Source organism: Haliotis cracherodii, unplaced genomic scaffold, assembly GCF_022045235.1.
Source record: "Haliotis cracherodii isolate W230 unplaced genomic scaffold, xgHalCrac1.p SCAF_7, whole genome shotgun sequence".
In the NCBI taxonomy this organism is placed as follows: domain Eukaryota; kingdom Metazoa; phylum Mollusca; class Gastropoda; order Lepetellida; family Haliotidae; genus Haliotis; species Haliotis cracherodii.
Window position 1 is genome coordinate 41,613,176 of NW_027266330.1, and position 24,862 is coordinate 41,638,037.

The 24,862-nt window shown below is 41.3% G+C and overlaps 2 protein-coding genes across 7 annotated transcripts in view; one reads left to right on the forward strand and one right to left on the reverse strand.

Annotated features, from left to right (window-relative positions):
• LOC139448541 (muscleblind-like protein 2a) overlaps nt 1-24,862 on the forward strand; it is a 329,809-nt gene that overhangs the window by 142,745 nt on the left and 162,202 nt on the right. For 4 of the 6 annotated variants that reach the window (XM_071230111.1, XM_071230099.1, XM_071230110.1 and 1 more), the window contains exon 1: nt 311-467. The exons of the other annotated variants lie outside the window; for them this stretch is intronic. The gene's annotated coding sequence lies outside the window, so the exon portion shown is untranslated. Of the gene's footprint in view, nt 1-310; nt 468-24,862 lie in introns of those variants that run through there. 6 annotated transcript variants of the gene reach the window in all.
• Nucleotides 12,810-13,490, reverse strand: LOC139448898 (tyrosine-protein phosphatase 3-like). The gene has a single exon (XM_071230415.1). The coding sequence runs from the start codon at nt 13,488-13,490 to the stop codon at nt 12,810-12,812; it is 681 nt and encodes a 226-aa protein (XP_071086516.1).

A 24,862-nucleotide genomic window follows, 5' to 3' on the forward strand; every position in this document is an offset into this window, starting at 1 on the left:
AATAGCTGCTGGTAAAGAAATGCGTAGTTGATTTGGTGTGATGAGTTTAAAGTATTGCTATTTTCAACAGATATAACAGAAGTAAATCAAATGTAATTCATAAAAAAGCTATGCAGCCTACTAAACATCTTACATTTTTCAGTTAAATTTGGACGCGTCATTTATGTACAGGTAAAATAGTCAAGCAGTAGTCACGAGAGGTCGGGGTTAGGATTTGGGGAAAGAGGAGACATTATCCCCCGAATGGTCTGTGTCGCACTGTTACGGAAGCTGAGATTGCGCATGTCGTCAATCACTGCTTCCGGATTAAGTGATAACATTATTGGCCTGCTTTAATATCAGCTTGCTGCCACTTCTTATGAAGTCAGGTCCTTACTGCTTGCTTGGCGTGATTTAATGTTATGTAAATTATTCTGATGAACTCTTGGGTGAGTGTGGGACTTTAAGATTACTGGAAATATCGCAAGGTAGGTTGGAAACTGGGTCGTACTTGTAACGTGTTCGTGTAACAAATTGACAGCACGATAGCACCCTCGCTTCTCGGATGAATTAAGAAAATCAAATTGATGACAAGTCATACATACAATCTTAAGTTGTTAAATTAACATCAGTGTATCGTTTGGAATGCTGATTGTACTTAGGTTAAAGTTTGTTTTGTCATGTGAGTTCTCCGCAGCCCCAGGCTTGACATGACAGTACTTACAGCTAATCAAGGTGAACCCACTGACTGTATGTAGTGTCAGGCAAGGTAAACCTACTGACTGTATGTAGTGTCAGGCAAGGTAAACCTACTGACTGTATATAGTGTCAGGCAAGGTGAACCTACTGACTGTATATAGTGTCAGGCAAGGTAAACCTACTGACTGTATATAGTGTCAGGCAAGGTAAACCTACTGACTGGATGTAGTGTTAGGCAAGGTAAACCTACTAACTGTATGTAGTGTCAGGCAAGGTAAACCTACTGACTGTATGTAGTGTCAAAGCCTTTTTGAAAACACTATCAGACCTCCAATCAGAACTAACTAGACTGATGTGATGGATGTGCTGTGTGATGACATGAACTAGTGCTTGTTGGTCATCTTCCATTGTTAATCTGCAAGTGGTGTATTCATGGGCATACACTGAGCCTGTATGTGAACTTTACTGGAATACATGTACAAAAAAAATGACACTTTCAAAATGAATATCATTCCTTTGTTGCTCTCCCCACCCCCGGTCATACATGTATAAGTAGGTGCTTGTATGGATGTTTTCAAAGATAGCCGTTCTTTATCTATGTGTGTGATGCATTAATCATGTGCATGAATCACTTGGTCTTTGTTTGACACAGCATTGTACACCGTGTACTTAATGCCCTTTGAAGCAGCAAGGCGATAGTGATAATTAAATATGTAACACTGATATTGGTAATGGCAATTTAACACTTCATCATTTATTTCTTACCTAATGTCAACCGTATATGTAATGAACACATTTTTTGTGGTATCACATGTTTACCATGTTCGCAAACCTAGGTTTTATTGTGTACCTTGAAGTCTTGTCACACATCAAAAGGGAACTGGTGTAAGACTAGGGACTAAATCCAGATCGATAGAAAACATGTTCTTTCTGATGAGTGATTGAGGCCCAAGTTTGTCATCATTAATGCAATTTCCCTAAGTATCCTCCAGTGTGCATCGTGTGAAATGGGTGGGTTGATACCAGGCACTGGGGGCATGAACAGACTGGGGGAACGTGTGTGCTTCAGGGCCACAATGTAGACAAACAGGATTTTCCTAGGTGAAGTTAGTGTGTACATGGTTGAGTGAACACAGCATGTCTGCACTGAGGGCCGCACTGACAACTTGGATCACCGTAGTGTAGCAAACACTCTTTATCCTTGGCACACTAAGTTGTACAAAAGAAAACTTACATTGAATAATAAGAGCACAAGATGTAACTTGACAACAACAACAAAATAATAAAATCCTATTTGTGTTTATCAAACGCACGTGAAGTGAATATAATGTTAATCTGTCAACATATACAAGAGCACTGTCATAACTACCTTTACATTAAATGTTTGTGTCGTTATTATCACACATACCACAGGAATTTATGACGACTGTCATTACATTGAATGCCTTTATCCAAGTTTGAACAAGTCAGACACATAGATTGTGTACACCATGTCCTTTAGGTCCTAAAATACAGGTGTGTTCCCCAGATAATATTCTCAATGGCTGGGCTCTGTCCTACAAAGAGGTCCAAGTGCTATGACTATCGTAAGACTTTGTAAGCAGCGTAAGTAAGGGACTCTACTCTTGACTCATTGTCTTCTCAGGAAATTGTCATTTGGAACAACGATACTTTAATCCATGTTGCCTTCTCTTAGTGCTTCTCTTAGTGCTTTACCCAGATTAACCCGTTGTTTCTGAGACCTCAGACCCTCCCTGTGTGTCTACAAATAGGAACTTTGCCTCATTTGGGTTTTATCTCTGTTTTGGACATGACTGATTTGTCTTCATTTTTAGGCCGACACCCCAAGCGTGTCAGACAGTGTTATTCATGGTATGATTGTAGTTGTACATTGTCAATTTTGATCTTTGATTACTATTCCCATCATACACAATAATATTGATCAGAACATTTAAAAATGACTACTGTGATAGAATATACAATTAAAGGTGTAAATCACCTTTTCCCGAATCTGTAAGTTACATCAATGTTTACTTTCACTTTGTCCTCTCCTTTTGATAATGAATTAATTAAGTGCCCAGGGTGCTTGTTTGGCGGATACTGTATGTAGACTGCCTAGACTCTATAAGTCACTCTTACTCCATACTGGTGTAAGGTGATCGATATACACAGCTTAAACATTGTAGTCACTCGTGCCACACACCGGTGTAAGGTGATCCATATACACAGCTTAAACATTGTAGTCACTCAAGCCACACACCAGTGTAAGGTGATCCATATACACAGCTTAAACATTGTAGTCACTCATGCCACACACCGGTGTAAGGTGATCCATATACACAGCTTAAACATTGTAGTCACTCAAGCCACACACCGGTGTAAGGTGATCGATGTACACCGCCTAGACATTGTAGTCACTTGTACCACACACCGGTGTAAGGTGATCCATATACACAGCTTAAACATTGTAGTCACTCAAGCCACACACCCGTGTAAGGTGATCGATGTACACCGCCTAGACATTGTAGTCACTCGTACCACACACCAGTGTAAGGTGATCGATGTACACAGCCTAAACATTGTAGTCACTCAAGCCACACACCGGTGTAAGGTGATCCATATACACAGCTTAAACATTGTAGTCACTCGTACCACACACCGGTGTAAGGTGATCCATATACACAGCTTAAACATTGTAGTCACTCATGCCACACACCAGTGTAAGGTGATCCATATACACAGCTTAAACATTGTAGTCACTCGTGCCACACACTGGTGTAAGGTGATCCATATACACAGCTTAAACATTGTAGTCACTCAAGCCACACACCAGTGTAAGGTGATCCATATACACAGCTTAAACATTGTAGTCACTCATGCCACACACCGGTGTAAGGTGATCCATATACACAGCTTAAACATTGTAGCTTCCACATTAATTTACTTGATGGCTAAGTCTTCCACAAAAGTTAACTTGGTGACTAAATCTTCCACTTTAGTTTACTTGAAGGCTAAGGCTTCCACTTTAATTAACTTGATGGCTAAAGCTTCCACAATAGTTTACTTGATGGCTAAGTCTTCCACAATAGTTTACTTGATGGCTAAAGCTTCCACTATTTTTTACTTGATGGCTAAAGCTTCCACAATAGTTTACTTGATGGCTAAGTCTTCCACTATAGTTTACTTGATGGCTAAAGCTTCCACATTAATTTACTTGATGGCTAAGTCTTCCACAAAAGTTAACTTGGTGACTAAATCTTCCACTTTAGTTTACTTGAAGGCTAAGGCTTCCACTTTAATTAACTTGATGGCTAAAGCTTCCACAATAGTTTACTTGATGGCTAAGTCTTCCACAATAGTTTACTTGATGGCTAAAGCTTCCACTATTTTTTACTTGATGGCTAAAGCTTCCACTATTTTTTACGTGATTGCTAAAGCTTCCACTATTTTTTACTTGATGGCTAAGTCTTCCACAATAGTTTACTTGATGGCTAAGTCTTCCACTATAGTTTTCTTGATGGCAAAATCCTCCACTTTAGTTTACTTGATCGATCACCTTACACTGGTGTGTAGCACGAGTGACTACAATGTTTAAGCTGTGTACATCGATCACCTTATTATGGTGAGTGGCATGAGTGACTACAATGTCTAGGCTGTGTACATCAATCACCTTACACCGGTGTGTGGCATGAGTGACTACAATGTTTAAGCTGTGTATATGGATCACCTTACACCGGTGTGTGGCTTGAGTGACTACAATGTTTAAGCTGTGTACGTCGATCACCTTACACCGGTGTGTGGCATGAGTGACTACAATGTTTAAGCTGTGTATATGGATCACCTTACACCGGTGTGTGGCTTGAGTGACTACAATGTTTAAGCTGTGTATATGGATCACCTTACACCGGTGTGTGGCTTGAGTGACTACAATGTTTAAGCTGTGTATATGGATCACCTTACACCGGTGTGTGGCATGAGTGACTACAATGTTTAAGCTGTGTATATGGATCACCTTACACCCGTGTGTGGCATGAGTGACTACAATGTTTAAGCTGTGTATATGGATCACCTTACACCGGTGTGTGGCTGGAGTAACTACAATGTTTAAGCTGTGTATATGGATCACCTTACACCGGTGTGTGGCTTGAGTGACTACAATGTTTAGGCTGTGTACATCGATCACCTTACACTGGTGTGTGGTACGAGTGACTACAATGTCTAGGCGGTGTACATCGATCACCTTACACGGGTGTGTGGCTTGAGTGACTACAATGTTTAAGCTGTGTATATGGATCACCTTACACCGGTGTAGTCACATTGTAGTCACTCATGCCACACACCATAGTAAGGTGATCGATGTACACCGCCTAGACATTGTAGTCACTCAAGCCACACACCGGTGTAAGGTGATCCATATACACAGCTTAAACATTGTAGTTACTCCAGCCACACACCGGTGTAAGGTGATCCATATACACAGCTTAAACATTGTAGTCACTCATGCCACACACCGGTGTAAGGTGATCCATATACACAGCTTAAACATTGTAGTTACTCCAGCCACACACCGGTGTAAGGTGATCCATATACACAGCTTAAACATTGTAGTCACTCATGCCACACACCGGTGTAAGGTGATCCATATACACAGCTTAAACATTGTAGTTACTCCAGCCACACACCGGTGTAAGGTGATCCATATACACAGCTTAAACATTGTAGTCACTCGTGCCACACACCAGTGTAAGGTGATCGATGTACACCACCTAGACATTGTAGTCACTCATGCCACTCACCATAGTAAGGTGATCGATGTACACAGCTTAAACATTGTAGTCACTCGTGCTACACACCGGTGTAAGGTGATCGATGTACACCACCTAGACATTGTAGTCACTCATGCCACTCACCATAGTAAGGTGATCGATGTACACAGCTTAAACATTGTAGTCACTCGTGCCACACACCAGTGTAAGGTGATCGATGTACACCACCTAGACATTGTAGTCACTCATACCACACACCGGTGTAAGGTGATCCATATACACAGCTTAAACATTGTAGTCACTCATGCCACACACCGGTGTAAGGTGATCCATATACACAGCTTAAACATTGTAGTTACTCCAGCCACACACCGGTGTAAGGTGATCCATATACACAGCTTAAACATTGTAGTCACTCGTGCCACACACCAGTGTAAGGTGATCGATGTACACCACCTAGACATTGTAGTCACTCATGCCACTCACCATAGTAAGGTGATCGATGTACACAGCTTAAACATTGTAGTCACTCGTGCTACACACCGGTGTAAGGTGATCGATGTACACCACCTAGACATTGTAGTCACTCATGCCACTCACCATAGTAAGGTGATCGATGTACACAGCTTAAACATTGTAGTCACTCGTGCCACACACCATAGTAAGGTGATCGATGTACACAGCTTAAACATTGTAGTCACTCATGCCACACACCAGTGTAAGGTGATCGATGTACACCACCTAGACATTGTAGTCACTCATACCACACACCGGTGTAAGGTGATCGATGTACACAGCTTAAACATTGTAGTCACTCGTGCCACAAACCATAGTAAGGTGATCGATGTACACAGCTTAGACATTGTAGTCACTCATGTCACACACCATAGTAAGGTGATCAATGTACACAGCTTAAACATTGTAGTCACTCGTGCCACACACTGGTGTAAGGTGATCGATGTACACCACCTAGACATTGTAGTCACTCATGCCACACACAGGTGTAAGGTGATCGATGTACACAGCCTAGACATTGTAGTCACTCGGACCACACACCGGTGTAAGGTGATCGATATACATAGCCTAGACATTGTAGTCACTCATGCCACACACGGGTGTCAGGTGATCAATATACACCGCTTAAACATTGTAGTCACTCGTTCCACACACCGGTGTAAGGTGATCCATATACACAGCTTAAACATTGTAGTCACTCGTACCACACACTGGTGTAAGGTGATCCATATACACAGCCTAGACATTGTAGTCACTCGTACCACACACCGTAGTAAGGTGATCCATATACATAGCCTAGACATTGTAGTCACTCATGCCACACACGGGTGTAAGGTGATCCATATACACAGCTTAAACATTGTAGTCACTCGTACCACACACTGGTGTAAGGTGATCCATATACACAGCTTAAACATTGTAGTCACTCGTACCTCACACTGGTGTAAGGTGATCCATATACACAGCCTAGACATTGTAGTCACTCGTACCACACACCATAGTAAGGTGAGCGATGTACACAGCTTAAACATTGTAGTCACTCGTGCCACACACCGGTGTAAGGTGATCCATATACACAGCTTAAACATTGTAGTCACTCGTGCCACACACTGGTGTAAGGTGATCGATGTACACCGCCTAGACATTGTAGTCACTCATACCACACACCGGTGTAAGGTGATCGATGTACACAGCTTAAACATTGTAGTCACTCGTGCCACACACCGGTGTAAGGTGATCGATGTACACCGCCTAGACATTGTAGTCACTTGTACCACACACCGGTGTAAGGTGATCGATGTACACCGCCTAGACATTGTAGTCACTCATACCACACACCGGTGTAAGGTGATCGATGTACACAGTCTAAACGTTGTACCCCACACTGGTGAAGTTTTCGATACTGACAAATCTTAAGAGTGTAGGATCAGGGCTTGAAAGATTTCTTAACCCAACAGGGCTTGAAAGATTTGTTAAACCCAATTTGTCTTGTAGGGTAAGTAGATAATATTTTGTACTTGTCCTGCAATATTTTCACTTGTCCTGTTAAATTTCATGAAGTTTCGGGATCTCAGTTATTATTCAAGGCAGACAGTACAAAATAATACAGATCCATGCCATCTTCTTTCATCTTTGACCATTGAAACTAACATTCTAAGCTAAGCTTCCACTATAGTTTACTTGATGGCTAAAGCTTCCACTTTAATTTACTTGATGGCTAAGTCTTCCACAAAATTAACTTGGTGACTAAATCTTCCACTTTAGTTTACTTGAAGGCTAAGGCTTCCACTTTAATTAACTTGATGGCTAAAGCTTCCACAATAGTTTACTTGATGGCTAAGTCTTCCACAATAGTTTACTTGATGGCTAAAGCTTCCACTATTTTTTACTTGATGGCTAAAGCTTCCACTATTTTTTACGTGATTGCTAAAGCTTCCACTATTTTTTACTTGATGGCTAAGTCTTCCACAATAGTTTACTTGATGGCTAAGTCTTCCACTATAGTTTTCTTGATGGCAAAATCCTCCGCTTTAGTTTACTTGATGGCTGAAGCTTCACCTATTGTTTACTTGATGGCTAAGTCTTCCACTATTGTTTGCTTGATGGCTAAAGCTTCCACTATTGTTTACTTGATGGCTAAAGCTTCCACAATAGTTTACTTGATGGCTAAGTCTTCCACAATAGTTTACTTGATGTCTAAAGCTTCCACTATTTTTTACTTGATGGCTAAAGCTTCCAGTATTTTTTACTTGATGGCTATGTCTTCCACAATAGTTTACTTGATGGCTAAGTCTTCCACAATAGTTTTCTTGATGGCAAAATCCTCCACTTTAGTTTACTTGATGGCTGAAGCTTCAACTATTGTTTACTTGATGGCTAAGTCTTCCACTATTGTTTGCTTGAGGGCTAAGTCTTCCACAATAGTTTACTTGATGGCTAAAGCTTCCACTATAGTTTACTTGATGGCTAAAGCTTCCACTATAGTTTACTTGATGTCTAAATCTTCCACTATAGTTTACTTGATGGCAAAATCTTCCTCTATTGTTTACTTGATGGCTAAATCTTCCACTTTAGTTTACTTGATGGCTAAAGCTTCCACTTTAGTTTACTTGATGGCTAAATCCTCCACTATAGTTTAATTGATGGCTAAAGCTTCCACTTTAGAAAACTTGATGGCTAAAGCTTCCACAATAACTTACTTGATGGCTAAGTCTTCCACAAAAGCTTACTTGATAGCTAAGGCTTCCACATTAATTTACTTGATGGCTAAAGCTTCCACTTTAGTTTACTTCATGACTAAATCTTCCACTATTGTTTACTTGATGGCTAAGTCTTCCACAATAGTTTACTTGATGGCTAAAGCTTCTACTTTAGTTTACTTGATTGCTAAAGCTTCCACTATAGTTTACTTGATGGTTAAGTCTTCCACTATAGTTTACTTGATGGCTAAGTCTTCCACTATAGTTTACTTGATGGCTAAAGCTTCCACTATAGTTTTTCTTGATGGCTGAGTCTTCCACTATAGTTTACTTGAGGCTAAAGCTTCCACTATAGTTTACTTGATGGCTGAGTCTTCCACTATAGTTTACTTGATGGCTAAAGCTTCCACTATTGTTTACTTGATGGCTAAAGCTTCCACAATAGTTTACTTGATGGCTAAAGCTTCCACTTTAGTTTACTTGATGGCTAAAGCTTCCACTATAGTTTACTTGATGGCTAAAGCTTCCACTATAGTTTACTTGATGGCTAAAGCTTCCACTATAGTTTACTTCATGACTAAATCTTCCACTATTGTTTACTTGATGGCTAAGTCTTCCACAATAGTTTACTTGATGGCTAAAGCTTCTACTTTAGTTTACTTGATTGCTAAAGCTTCCACTATAGTTTACTTGATGGTTAAGTCTTCCACTATAGTTTACTTGATGGCTAAGTCTTCCACTATAGTTTACTTGATGGCTAAAGCTTCCACTATAGTTTTTCTTGATGGCTGAGTCTTCCACTATAGTTTACTTGAGGCTAAAGCTTCCACTATAGTTTACTTGATGGCTGAGTCTTCCACTATAGTTTACTTGATGGCTAAAGCTTCCACTATTGTTTACTTGATGGCTAAAGCTTCCACAATAGTTTACTTGATGGCTAAAGCTTCCACTTTAGTTTACTTGATGGCTAAAGCTTCCACTATAGTTTACTTGATGGCTAAAGCTTCCACTATAGTTTACTTGATGGCTAAAGCTTCCACTATAGTTTACTTGATGGCTAAAGCTTCCACTATAGTTTACTTGATGGCTAAAGCTTCCACAATAGTTTACTTGGTGGCTGAGTCTTCCACTATAGTTTACTTGATGGATAAGTCTTCCACTATAGTTTACTTGATGGCTAAGTCTTCCACTATAGTTTACTTGATGGCTAAAGCTTCCACAATAGTTTACTTGATGGCTAAAGCTTCCACTATAGTTTACTTGATGGCTAAAGCTTCCACTATAGTTTACTTGATGGCTAAAGCTTCCACTATAGTTTACTGGATGGCTAAGTCTTCCACTATAGTTTACTTGATGGCTAAAGCTTCCTCTATTGTTTACTTGATGGCTAAAGCTTCCACTATAGTTTACTTGATGGCTGAAGCTTCCACAATAGTTTACTTGATGGCTGAGTCTTCCACTTTAGTTTACTTGATGGCTAAATCCTCCACTATAGTTTAATTGATGGCTAAAGCTTCCACTTTAGAAAACTTGATGGCTAAAGCTTCCACAATAACTTACTTGATGGCTAAGTCTTCCACAAAAGCTTACTTGATAGCTAAGGCTTCCACATTAATTTACTTGATGGCTAAAGCTTCCACTTTAGTTTACTTCATGACTAAATCTTCCACTATTGTTTACTTGATGGCTAAGTCTTCCACAATAGTTTACTTGATGGCTAAAGCTTCTACTTTAGTTTACTTGATTGCTAAAGCTTCCACTATAGTTTACTTGATGGTTAAGTCTTCCACTATAGTTTACTTGATGGTTAAGTCTTCCACTATAGTTTACTTGATGGCTAAAGCTTCCACTATAGTTTTTCTTGATGGCTGAGTCTTCCACTATAGTTTACTTGAGGCTAAAGCTTCCACTATAGTTTACTTGATGGCTGAGTCTTCCACTATAGTTTACTTGATGGCTGAAGCTTCCACAATAGTTTACTTGATGGCTAAAGCTTCCACAATAGTTTACTTGATGGCTAAAGCTTCCACTTTAGTTTACTTGATGGCTAAAGCTTCCACTATAGTTTACTTGATGGCTAAAGCTTCCACTATAGTTTACTTGATGGCTAAAGCTTCCACTATAGTTTACTTGATGGCTAAAGCTTCCACTATAGTTTACTTGATGGCTAAAGCTTCCACTATAGTTTACTTGATGGCTAAAGCTTCCACTATAGTTTACCTGATGGCTAAAGCTTCCACTATAGTTTACTTGATGGCTAAAGCTTCCACTATAGTTTACTTGATGGCTAAATCTTCCTCTATTGTTTACTTGATGGCTAAAGCTTCCACTACAGTTTACTTTATGGCTGAGTCTTCCACTATAGTTTACTTGATGGCTAAAGCTTCCACTATAGTTTACTTGATGGCTAAAGCTTCCACTATAGTTTACTTGATGGCTAAAGCTTCCACTTTAGTTAACTTGATGGCTAAAGCTTCCACTATAGTTTACTTGATGGCTAAAGCTTCCACTATAGTTTACTTGATGGCTAAAGCTTCCACTATAGTTTACTTGATGGCTGAAGCTTCCACAATAGTTTACTTGATGGCTAAAGCTTCCACTATAGTTTACTTGGAGGCTAAAGCTTCCACTATTGTTTACTTGATGGCTAAAGCTGCCACTATAGTTTACTTGATGGCTAAAGCTTCCACTATAGTTTACTTGATGGCTAAAGCTTCCACTATAGTTTACTTGATGGCTGAAGCTTCCACTATAGTTTACTTGATGGCTGAAGCTTCCACAATAGTTTACGTGATGACTGAATATTCCACAATAGTTTACTTGATGGCTTAAGTTTCCACTATAGTTTACTTGATGGCTAAAGCTTCCACTATAGTTTACTTGATGGCTAAAGCTTCCTATATTGTTTACTTGATGGCTAAAGCTTCCAGTATTGTTTGCTTGAGGGCTAAAGCTTCCACTATAGTTTACTTGATGGCTAAAGCTTCCACTATAGTTTACTTGATGGCTAAAGCTTCCACTATAGTTTACTTGATGGCTAAAGCTTCCACTATAGTTTACTTGATGGCTTAAGCTTCCACAATAGTTAACTTGATGCTTGAAGCTTCCACAATAGTTTACTTGATGGCTAAAGCTTCCACTATAGTTTACTTGATGGATAAAGCTTCCACTATAGTTTACTTGATGGCTGAGTCTTCCACTATAGTTTACTTGATGGCTAAAGCTTCCACTATAGTTTACTTGATGGCTAAAGCTTCCACTATAGTTAACTTGATGGCTAAAGCTTCCACTATAGTTTACTTGATGGCTAAATCTTCCACTATAGTTTACTTGATGGCTAAAGCTTCCACTATAGTTTACTTGATGGCTAAAGCTTCCACTATAGTTTACTTGATGGCTGAAGCTTCCACAATAGTTTACTTGATGGCTAAAGCTTCCACTATAGTTTACTTGATGGCTAAAGCTTCCACTATTGTTTACTTGATGGCTAAAGCTGCCACTATAGTTTACTTGATGGCTAAAGCTTCCACTATAGTTTACTTGATGGCTAAAGCTTCCACTATAGTTTACTTGATGGCTAAAGCTTCCACTATAGTTTACTTGATGGCTAAGTCTTCCACAATAGTTTACTTGCTTCCACTGTAGAATGTTTATTTCACCCCTTTTAGATACCATGGTGCTAATTTTGTTCTGCTTATTCATTGTGCTCTGAAAATATACTTCTTAATCTTAGTTTGCTATAAAGTCTGACAAATCTTTTTTAAGTTATGTGTGCTGAAACTAGTGGTTCCAGTTAGTGTAGCACAGTATGTGCCTAATAAGGAATGAAACCTGCAGAAAAGCCAACCATCTCTACCATCTGCCTACATTACTAAACTGTGTTTGATGGACAGGATGTATATCCTGGATGACGCCTGTGTCACAGACCTGCCAGGTTTATGTTGCTAAGCTGATGTGGTTACATCCGATGACAGGAATTATTTGTTTGGCATACCTCCATCAAAACAATGATATCAATTATTCTCATCTTCATTACTTTGACCAACTGTGTGAAATAACAGCATGAATAACACTTTTGAAGGCTCTCCCATCAATGAGCCTTGAAATGAGTGAGTGGAAATTTGATACTCCAAAGATTTCTTTTACTGATTTACCAGATAATCAGGAAGTTAGGGTAGCTTTCTAGTCTGCAGAAATAACAAGAGTAGGCAAGCAGAAGCAAATGTTTTGTGAAGTATTCACTGTTACCTTGAAGAGAAACTAGGCTCAACAGTAGGACATGGACAGTATGTTGACAATCGGCATGGGTGTTGTCTTGACTGTTCATGGATGGTATGTTGATGTTCATGGATGGTGTGTTGATGTTCATGGATGGTCTGTTGATGTTCATGGATGGTATGTTGATCTTCATGGATGGTGTGTTGATCTTCATGGATATTCTGTTGATGTTCATGGATGGTGTGTTGATGTTCATAGATGGTCTGTTGATGTTCATGGATGGTCCGTTGATCTTCATGGATGTTCTGTTGATGTTCATGGATGGTCTGTTGATGTTCATAGATGGTCTGTTGATGTTCATGGATGGTCCGTTGATGTTCATGGATGGTGTGTTGATGTTCATGGATGGTCTGTTGATGTTCATGGATGGTGTGTTGATGTTCATGGATGGTGTGTTGATGTTCATAGATGGTCTGTTGATGGTTATGGATGGTATGTTGATGTTCATAGATTGTCTGTTGATGTTCATGGGTGGTGTGTTGATGTTCATGGATTGTCTGTTGATGTTCATAGATGTTGAGTTGATGTTCATGGATTGTCTGTTGATGTTCATGGATGGTGTGTTGATTTCATGGATGGTGTGTTGATGTTCATGGATTGTCTGTTGATGTTCATGGATTGTCTGTTGATGTTCATGGATGGTGTGTTGATTTCATAGATGTTGAGTTGATGTTCATGGATTGTCTGTTGATGTTCATGGATAGTGTGTTGATGTTCATGGATGGTGTGTTGATGTTCATGGATGGTGTGTTGATGTTCATGGATGGAGTGTTGATGTTCATGGATTGTCTGTTGATGTTCATGGATTGTCTGTTGATGTTCATGGATGTTCTGTTGATGTTCATGGATTGTCTGTTGATGTTCATGGATGTTCTGTTCATGTTCATTGATGGTGTGTTGATGTTCATGGATGGTGTGTTGATTTTATGGATGGTGTGTTGATTTCATAGATGTTGAGTTGGTGTTCATGGATGTCCTGTTGATTTCATAGATGGTGTGTTGATTTCATGGATGGTGTGTTGATGTTCATGGATGGTGTGTTGATGTTCATGGATGGTGTGTTGATTTCATGGATGGTCTGTTGATGTTCATGGTTGGTGTGTTGATTTCATGGATGGTGTGTTGATGTTCATGGATGGTCTGTTGATGTTCATGGATGGTATGTTGATTTCATGGATGGTCTGTTGATGTTCATGGATGGTCTGTTGATTTCATGGATGGTCTGTTGATGTTCATGGATGGTCTGTTGATTTCATGGATGGTCTGTTGATGTTCATGGATGGTGTGTTGATGTTCATGGATGGTTCACTAATGCTAATTGCATGTTGCTCATGAAGTCAACTACTGATTTGCTTTGACCAGTCTGTGATGGAAAGAGAATATGCCTTTGGTGAGTTGTGTACTTGCATACACAGCGATTACCCATGCCGTCCTCTGTCTGTGAGGTGGCTGCCATAACACTTTGTACACAGGAAAAAGGTTTAGTCTATGTTGCTACATTCCAAATTATAAGGGAATTTGAAATCAATGAACAATTTCCTGCTAGGATGAGACATATTCTGAGAGTGTCATGGCCCCTGGCTGTGATTATGGTTAGTGGTCCGTGTAAGCTGCTCATTCAGACACATAATGCATCCACCAAATGTTCAGAGGATGTCCGATTCTGAGACAAATATGTTGAAACCAACAGTCTTGACTCTGGCATCATGTTTCTTTACCACAAGCTCCAGGGGTCTCTCTCTCTAACATGGATGATGGTAACATGTGACACACTTTCCCACAGGCTCCAGGGGTCTCTCTCTGTAACATGGATGATGGTCACATGTGACACACTTTCCCACAGGCTCCAGGGGTCTCTCTCTGTAACATGGATGATGGTCACATGTGACACACTTTCCCACAGGCTCCAGGGGTCACTCCCTGCTGTAGCATGGATGATGGTAACATATGACACACTTTACCACAGGCTCCAGGGGTCTCTCTCTGCTGTAGCATGGATGATGGTCATGTATGACACACTTTCCCACAAGCTCCAGGGGTCTCTCTCTGCTGTAACATGGATGATGGTAACATATGACACACTTTCCCACAGGCTCCAGGGGTCTCTCTGCTGTAGCATGGATGATGGTAACATATGATCCACTTTCCCACAGGCCCCCGAATTTACTCCCTGCTGTAGCATGGATGATGGTAACATATGACACACTTTCCCACAGGCTCCAGGGGTCACTCTCTGCTGTAGCATGGATGATGGTAACATATGACACACTTTCCCACAGGCTCCAGGGGTCTCTGCTGTAGCATGGATGATGATAACATATGACACACTTTCCCACAGGTTCCAGGGGTCTCTCTGCTGTAGCATGGATGATGATAACATATGACACACTTTCCCACAGGCTCCAAGAGTCACTCTCTGCTGTAGCATGGATGATGGTAACATATGACACACTTTCCCACAGGCTCCAGGGGTCTCTCTCTGCTGTAGCATGGATGATGGTCATGTATGACACACTTTCTCACAGGCTCCAGGAGTCACTCTCTGCTGTAGCATGGATGATGGTAACATATGACACACTTTCCCACAGGCTCCAGGGGTCTCTGCTGTAGCATGGATGATGATAACATATGACACACTTTCCCACAGGCTCCAGGGGTCTCTCTCTGCTGTAGCATGGATGATGGTAACATATGACACACTTTCCCACAGGCTCCAGGGGTCTCTCTCGGCTGTAGCATGGATGATGGTCATGTATGACACACTTTCCCACAGGCTCCAGGGGTCACTCTCTGCTGTAGCATGGATGATGATAACATATGACACACTTTCCCACAGGCTCCTGAGGTCACTCTTTGCTGTATCACTGAGGATGTTAACTTTGATTTATTGGTAGATTTCTCCTTGAAAAGTATTGATTTTTGTTGCAAGTATGTCGCGACAGCTTTGAAATGATTTTAAAGATATTTTATCAGTTGTTAAATGAGAAGACGGTGTTTTCTTGAATGGAGGCTATAGCATATTGTTGTAATGCTCTTCCTGTGATCTATTGTGTAACTACCCGTATCAGGACTTAACATCATCAAGTAAGGTTTTCGTATCGACAAAATTTGTTGTTATTTGGAATGACATTGCTGAAGTTACTGTTCACCATGATTACCATTCTTGACATTTGTGAAATATATAAACAAATATTTGATCTCATTTAAAATGTTTAACTAATAAAATGTCCATGTGGGTGGTTCATGATTATTTTTGCTGATATAAATGCATGGTATTATTGTGAGTGTATTGGAGTATGTGAGTCCTCCTCCCCTGTGTGTTTTGTAAGGAGTAGGTGGTGTAGCACTAGGAACACATGCATACTGTGCAGTCACATGTGTGGTGTAATGAGATGGTGAAGATGGGTGACATTTACCCAGGGGGCTACCCTATTTACAATGTCTTCCCACTGAGGTTGTAATTGTGTCTTTAAAAGTGCAGTCGGTCCCTGTTCTCAGGCCAGTTTTGTGCACTGTTTGCTTGTCTCTGTATTTGTATTGTGTTGCCTTTCGCCTGCTAGATGCGTGTTTGTTTAGTCGGTCTGCGTGCATTCCAGTCAGGGCGTTTGGGGACAAAGAATTTAGCTGTGTCAGTTGCCAAGGTTACGGGCGTGCGACCATTTTGAAGACTGCAGTTGCAGCTGCAATCAGTTGGAGACTGGTGGACTTGCATTTTGCTAAGCAACATACCCATTTCTATCTGGGGTTCCTCCTGGTAATTGTTCACCTTATATACAGCTTTGTTGTTAGGGGTTTATCCTTCAGTTGGTATGTTTGTATGTCTGGTGGTGAGGAACTACAGGTCAGCAATACAATTACCATGATTATGTAAACTGGCCTGTACAGGTCCTCACTTTGACCTGTCGGCATCTAACAGTTGCAATAGGAGACTGCCGCACAGTGCTGTGTCACACACAGATTGCCTAGACGATGTCAGATGAGGAATACCAAACGTGTTTCACATAGGAGAACACAGTGGGTCTATCAGGGTAACACTACATTTAGCGAGGGCTAGAAGACTAATGAAGGAAGTGGGTCTGTCAGGGTAACACTACGGACAGCTAGGGCTAGAAGACTAATGGAGGCAGTGGGTCTATCAGGGTAACACTACGGACAGCTAGGGCTAGAAGACTAATGGAGGCAGTGGGTCTATCAGGGTAACTCTACGGACAGCTAGGGCTAGAAGACTAATGGAGGCAGTGGGTCTATAAAGGTGACACGACATTTAGCTAGGGCTAGAAGACACATGAAGGCAGTGGGTCTATCAGGGTAACACTGCCTTTAGCTAGAGCTTGAAGACTAATGGAGGCTGTAGGTCTATCAGGGTAACACTACGGACAGCTAGGGCTATAAGACTAATGGAGGCAGTGGGTCTATCAGGTTAACTCTACGGACAGCTAGGGCTAGAAGACTAATGGAGGCAGTGGGTCTATCAGGGTAACACTACGGACAGATAGGGCTATAAGACAAATGAAGCAGTAGGTCTATCAGGGTAACTCTACGGACAGCTAGGGCTAGAAGACTAATGGAGGCAGTGGGTCTATCAGGGTAACACTACAAACAGCTAGGGCTAGAAGACAAATGGAGGCAGTGGGTCTATCAGGGTAACACTACGAACAGCTAGGGCTATAAGACAAATGAAGCAGTAGGTCTATCAGGGTAACACTACGAACAGCTAGGGCTATAAGACAAATGGAGGCAGTTGTTCTGTGTGAATTTATAAATAGAGCTGATCACAAATCCTGTTAAACAAGTCACAATAAGTTGACCTTATAACCCTAGTGTATCTGAATCACAAAAGAGATTTTTTTTATTTCTCTTTTCATGTTTTTATTTCCCATATTATGAATGTTTCACAAAAGAGATATCATATCTTACTGTAGTTCCTTTGTAATTTCATGTTCTATTTGATATGTGTCAGTCTGATGGAGACATACACAGGAATCAGTTACCATCTTTCTTCTGCTGGGGTTAAAGGAGTGAATTCACTTAAATAATGTGCCACTTTTCATTCACTCATAAAGAGATAATCTTATTGCTATACTGAAATAGCAGTGAATATTTAGCTGTACCCAGAAAAGGCCTAATGCATGTTACGACAGTGTGTAATGCACACATAAATAATGATTAAAAGTCTGCCTGGAGGTTAAACACTCATATCTCTTGGTTAACAGATAATAGTTCCAAGATTGAGGTGCGAGAAAGCAGCACTCATGGGTAGACTGTATCTTGGCTCTCCTCCCCTGCTGGTGCTCTAATAGACTTGATGGGATAATCAACTATGAAATTGATTACAAGAGGAGAGTGGATGGTCCTGGTGAGAGGAAAGGAGGGGGTAGGAGAGTGAGGGAGGAGATGTGGTGGATTGGGGGAGGCTGGGAGTATGCTAAATATAGAACTGCCAGGCCATTCAATTATCTCATGCTAATTTTGTGCCATTCTAAGCTTGGAACATAAAATCATGGCATGGCGTGTTTTATGAGGTGATGTAAATTTTAATCACCGAAAGTATCAAATCATTTAACTCTCACTACCTCTCCACAAGGGCAGTGTGCCCTGCAATTGTTTGGGCACGTGTGTAATTGTAGTGGAATTTCCACAGATGTTGAGTAAGTTCTGCACTTTTTTGCAGTTTCCTTTTCGGTTTGCTCTCATGTTAATCAAAGGCTTGTCTTTTTCAGAATGATTTATTTTCTTTGCTTCAACATTTGTAGGAATTTTTTTTAGAAAACATGCAAGAGATTCATACCAGATAAGCATGTTTGGGAAGGATACTTGTGTGTAAATTGAATCCCTCTCCCAAAACACTCCAGTCGGACTAGCAACTTTAGGTTCATTTTCAACAAAACAGAAGGTAAAAATTAAAGATGAGTTATTCATGAAAACATCAATATCCATGTCCGGGATAAATGTCTCCAGATACTCCAACCTTATGGGAGTTGCTTAAGTATGTTCCTGTATGATGGCCTCCCGACCACACACTGCAATGATTTAAAGTACTTATCTTTGAGTTAAAGCTTTTTTAGGCTTTATGAATAATTTCTCTCTTGAAATACTAACATGAATGTGACTATTATGTGGTTACAGTATGTGAATGATTGGCAGGTAGTGATACATTCCTTGAACAGAACCTGGTAAGACCGCAGCTAATTGTCACACATATGTCACTGTTTGCTGTCAGCCAAGTCAGTATCTGTCAATATCTGTCATTCTGAAGAAGTCTGACTATTGTTATGCATCTTCTCAAGTTGTTGATGCCAGATGTATTTGGTAGCAGTTAGCCACATTTTTACCTAGTGGCACCCAGCAGAGGTGCTGTTTGCTGGACATGGCTGCTGGCTTCCTCATGATTAAATTTCCTCTGCTGTGACATGGTTGTGTCCATGTTGGCAGCACACTTTAGCAGACCATGATTAATTCATGTGGCTGTGTCTGCCGCTGCTGCCAGAGAAATATGCAGTCCATCAACAATTTAGCAGATACATGTTTGATGATGTAAAGAGTTCTCCTCCCCTGTACAGCTATGGTGCATTCTTGGTGATATGCTAGTGTAGTGCTAGAACTGCTACTTTGTAATCACACATTTACTGAATTCATTTTACTTTGCCTCAACGTCACTCAAGATAAATTATGTTTCTTGTCTCAGAAAAAGATGTTTTTTGTCAGCATGGTAACAAAGATCATGTCTCAAATATGAAAAACTTTTTGAGCACTGTTGCTAGTGTCAGGAATGGAAGTGTAATCAATATTTGATTGCTTTGGTGATTCACAGTTTGCAGTATCATATGGTATTCTCTATTGTTCGGTTCATGTTAGTGGTATATGGTCACAGTTTGAGCTACACGTATATATACTCATTCAGTAGCCATACAGGTGAAGATGAAGATACTGGCAGGCTTCAATTTAAGGAACTTGACTTAAAATGTACCAGGTGTACTTTTACATAAAAATCTAGTTGCACCAGACAAAATCAGGTTGTACCCTGGTCCTTTCAATTTATCAAAGTTGAAACATAGATGCATAAAGTAGTATAAATAAAATCTCAGATCTCGGATTTTACATAAAATAATGACATATTGCCTTAAATATGAGAGGCACATATGTACATACTCTTGCAGTACCCAGTTTGAAGACATCAATAAAACAGGACAATTACACATAATACTGGGATCAGTGTTGTGTGCAAGAGTAGGTTCTATCAAATACAAATTTAAGATGTTTTTAAATGCACTGAGTGCATATAGACATAAAAATTAGGCTGCACTTTTCAGTGATAAGTTGCACTGATGCATGTTTTACACAGCTAAATCGGGCCCTGACTGGTCACGGGCACTATGAAATAAGATTGCCTGATGAGTTGAACAAAATTCACCCCCCTCTCTCTTACATTCCTGATTAGGACCTGATTCCTACTATTAAAGTTGCACCAGAGCACCATGTATCTGTTTGATCTCAATTGAGATTATGGCACTGTAATAGATTCAGTTTCATGTAGTAGATATCCATGCACATGACCAAACGAAAACATGTTGTATAGGATGCCTTGCAACAGAACTATGTTGGTCAACAGAGACCCCTTGCTGTATCTCCATTACTGAACCATGTTGGTCAACAGACACCCCTTGCTGTATCTCCATTACAGAACCATGTTGGTCAACAGAGACCCCTTGCTGTACCATGGCCATGTTGGTCAACAGAAACCCCTTGCTGTATCTCCATTACAGAACCATGTTGGTCAACAGAAACCCCTTGTTGTATCTCCATTACAGAACCATGTTGGTCAACAGAAACCCCTTGTTGTATCTCCATTACAGAACCATGTTGGTCAACAGAAACCCCTTGTTGTATCTCCATTACAGAACCATGTTGGTCAACAGATACCCCTTGTTGTATCTCCGTTACAGAACCATGTTGGTCAACAGAGACCCCTTGCTGTATCTCCATTACAGAACCATGTTGGTCAACAGATACCACTTGCTGTATCTCCATTACTGAACCATGTTGGTCAACAAAAACCCCTTTTTGTACCATGACCATGTTGGTCAACAAAAACCCCTTTCTGTACCATGACCATGTTGGTCAACAGAAACCCCTTTCTGTATCTCCATTACAGAACCATGTTGGACAACAGAAACCCCTTTTTAAACCATGACCACGTTGGTCAACAGAAACCCCTTTCTGAACCATGGCCATGTTGGTCAACAGAGACGCCTTGCTGTATATCCATTACAGAACCATGTTGGTCAACAGAAACCCCTTTCTGAACCATGGCCATGTTGGTCAACAGAGACGCCTTTCTGTATCTCCATTACAGAACCATGTTGGTCAACAGAAACCTCTTTCTGAACCATGGCCATGTTGGTCAACAGAGATGCCTTGCTGTATCTCCATTACTGAACCATGTTGGTCAACAGAAACCCCTTTCTGTATCTCCATGACAGAACCATGTTGGTCCAGAGAAACCCCTCTCTGTACCATGGCCATGTTGGTCAACAGAAACCCCTTTCTGTATCTCCATTACGGAACCATGTTGGTCCAGAGAAACCCCTTTCTGTACCATGACCATGTTGGTCAACAGATACCCCTTTCTGTATCTCCATTACAGAACAATGTTGATCCAGAGAAACCCCTTTCTGTACCATGGCCATGCTGGTCAACAGAAACCCCTTTCTGTATCTCCATTACAGAACCATGTTGGTCCAGAGAAACCCCTTTCTGTACCATGGCCATGTTGGTCAACAGAAACCCCTTTCTGTATCTCCATTACAGAACCATGTTGGTCCAGAGGAACCCCTTTCTGTACCATGTCCATGTTGGTGGACAGATACACCTCACTGTACCTCTACTAGTGGTCAGTAGAGGCTCCTTGCTGTAGCCCCAGTACAAGACCATATTGGTCAACAGAGTAGCTGGCAGTTAATGGGAAGCCAAATATTGACTGTATTAATCATTAGTTGAGCAACGGTCAATAGAGTCCACTGTCCAATTCAGGACAAGTTGGATGTCTGTCATGTGTGCTCCAATTTGCTTGAATGTTGACAGATCACCTTCTGCCACATTGAACAATGAATCATGTGATAGATTTCTTCAAATGATGATAGGTTAACGTAACCAATGAGGGACAGTTTTAATTGACTGAAGGAGGTTTTCTTGAACAGACACATGTCCTCATCAAAGTCCTGCTTATAGATTTAGCTTTACGTGCACACAACAGTCTGGCATTTATCTCAGACACTGTTGCCAAATCTTCACGAAACTCTTCAGCAATTATATTTGCGCTTTTTCAGAATTTAAGATTCCATTATCAGTGTTATGAATGCTATGGTAACAAAATGCAGCTTAAAGCTGGGCTGGGCTCAATTTTATTGCAGAATCTAAATACTTATGAATAAGGGTGAAACGATACACCAATATTCTGATGCATCATGATACTTGACCCATGATACGATACTCAATACACGAAGGCCTATTTATCTATAGGCCACAATACGGAATGCAAATCTTAAGTACAATGTTCTCTCGCTATTACACATGGCTAGATAAATAGGCCTTACATTTTTAGTAAGCTCAAGTTTTACACTGACACAATGCTTTTCCCCCTCTCAAAAGAGCATTTTCAGCTAATCACTGCAAGCAGGTTACACCTGAAATACCAGTCAACAAATCCCAACTGAAGTACTCAATTCAATCCCATTATTATACTATCTGGTTATAAAAATGTGTTCATTGTATATCTGGAGTTATGTTTGTGATATATTTTATTAATTTTATTCAAAATTTTATTTGATATTGTTTACATAAAATTTGGAAAAATTGTGCGGAGTGATCGGTAGATCGCACAACTCAACATTATTTACAGCAACCACGGTCAGATTAGCAATATTGGTGCCTTGCAACAAACTTTAGTTAGTAGAGAATGGATACATATATCATAAATGCCATACTTTGACTCAACAGAACGTTGTCGCAATTGAAATACATGTAGCGCGGGAAGTCCCCACGGTGACTGGTCAAATTGTTCCATGCGTAAAATATCCTGCAAAAGCCATCACTTATACCAAAGTGCTACGCATATGGTTTTTATAATGGCTGCAACTAAAGTAACACAATATTGGAATATGTTTTTCCTGATAAAACAATAATTCAAATACAATTTTTTCCTACTGTTGCAGTTGTATCATTGGGTATTTTGTAACTGAATCACTGGTAGATTGTGAGAAAAGTGTGTACAGCTGAATGTTACTTCCGGCTATTTCTTAGACAGTTACTTACAGCCTGCTCTGTTGTGCCTGGCCCAGTCAGTTACAGCCAGTTAAGCTTGCTCTGTTGTGTCTGGCCCAGAAACAGTTAGTTACAGCCTGCTCTGTTGTGTCTGGCCCAGAGACAGTTACAGCCTGCTCTGTTGTGTCTGGCCCAGAGACAGTTACAGCCTGCTCTGTTGTGTCTGGCCCAGAGACAGTTACAGCCTGCTCTGTTGTGTCTGGCCCAGAGACAGTTACATCCTGCTCTGTTGTGTCTGGCCCAGAGACAGTTACAGCCTGCTCTGTTGTGTCTGGCCCAGAGACAGTTACAGCCTGCTCTGTTGTGTCTGGCCCAGAGACAGTTCGTTACAGCCTGCTCTGTTGTGTCTGTCCCAGAGACTGTTAGTTACAGCCTGCTCTGTTGTGTCTGGCCCAGAGACAGTTACAGCCTGCTCTGTTGTGTCTGGCCCAGAGACAGTTCGTTACAGCCTGCTCTGTTGTGTCTGTCCCAGAGACAGTTAGTTACAGCCTGCTCTGTTGTGTCTGGCCCAGAGACAGTTAGTTACAGCCTGCTCTGTTGTGTCTGGCCCAGAGACAGTTCGTTACAGCCTGCTCTGTTGTGTCTGTCCCAGAGACAATTACAGCCTGCTCTGTTGTGTCTGGCCCAGAGACAGTTAGTTACAGCCTGCTCTGTTGTGTCTGGCCCAGAGACAGTTAGTTACAGCCTGCTCTGTTGTGTCTGGCCCAGAGACCGTTAGCCACAGCCTGCTCTGTTGTGTCTGGCCCAGAGACAGTTAAGCTTGCTCTGTTGTGTCTGGCCCAGAGACTGTTAGTTACAGCCTGCTCTGTTGTGTCTGGCCCAGAGACAGTTACAGCCTGCTCTGTTGTGTCTGGCCCAGAGACCGTTAGTTACAGCCTGCTCTGTTGTGTCTGGCCCAGAGACCGTTAGTTACAGCCTGCTCTGTTGTGTCTGTCCCAGAGACAGTTACAACCTGCTCTGTTGTGTCTGGCCCAGAGACAGTTAGTTACAGCCTGCTCTGTTGTGTCTGTCCCAGAGACAGTTACAGCCTGCTCTGTTGTGTCTGGCCCAGAGACAGTTAGTTACAGCCTGCTCTGTTGTGTCTGGCCCAGAGACAGTTAGTTACAGCCTGCTCTGTTGTGTCTGGCCCAGAGACAGTTAGTTACAGCCTGCTCTGTTGTGTCTGGCCCAGAGACCGTTAGCCACAGCCTGCTCTGTTGTGTCTGGCCCAGAGACAGTTAAGCTTGCTCTGTTGTGTCTGGCCCAGAGACTGTTAGTTACAGCCTGCTCTGTTGTGTCTGGCCCAGAGACAGTTACAGCCTGCTCTGTTGTGTCTGGCCCAGAGACCGTTAGTTACAGCCTGCTCTGTTGTGTCTGGCCCAGAGACCGTTAGTTACAGCCTGCTCTGTTGTGTCTGTCCCAGAGACAGTTACAACCTGCTCTGTTGTGTCTGGCCCAGAGACAGTTAGTTACAGCCTGCTCTGTTGTGTCTGTCCCAGAGACAGTTACAGCCTGCTCTGTTGTGTCTGGCCCAGAGACAGTTAGTTACAGCCTGCTCTGTTGTGTCTGGCCCAGAGACAGTTAGTTACAGCCTGCTCTGTTGTGTCTGGCCCAGAGACAGTTAGT

Coding starts and splice junctions, on each gene's coding strand:
- LOC139448898 (XM_071230415.1), bottom strand. CDS start 13,490: ATGAACATCAACAGACAATCCATGAACATCAACTCAACATCTATGAAC.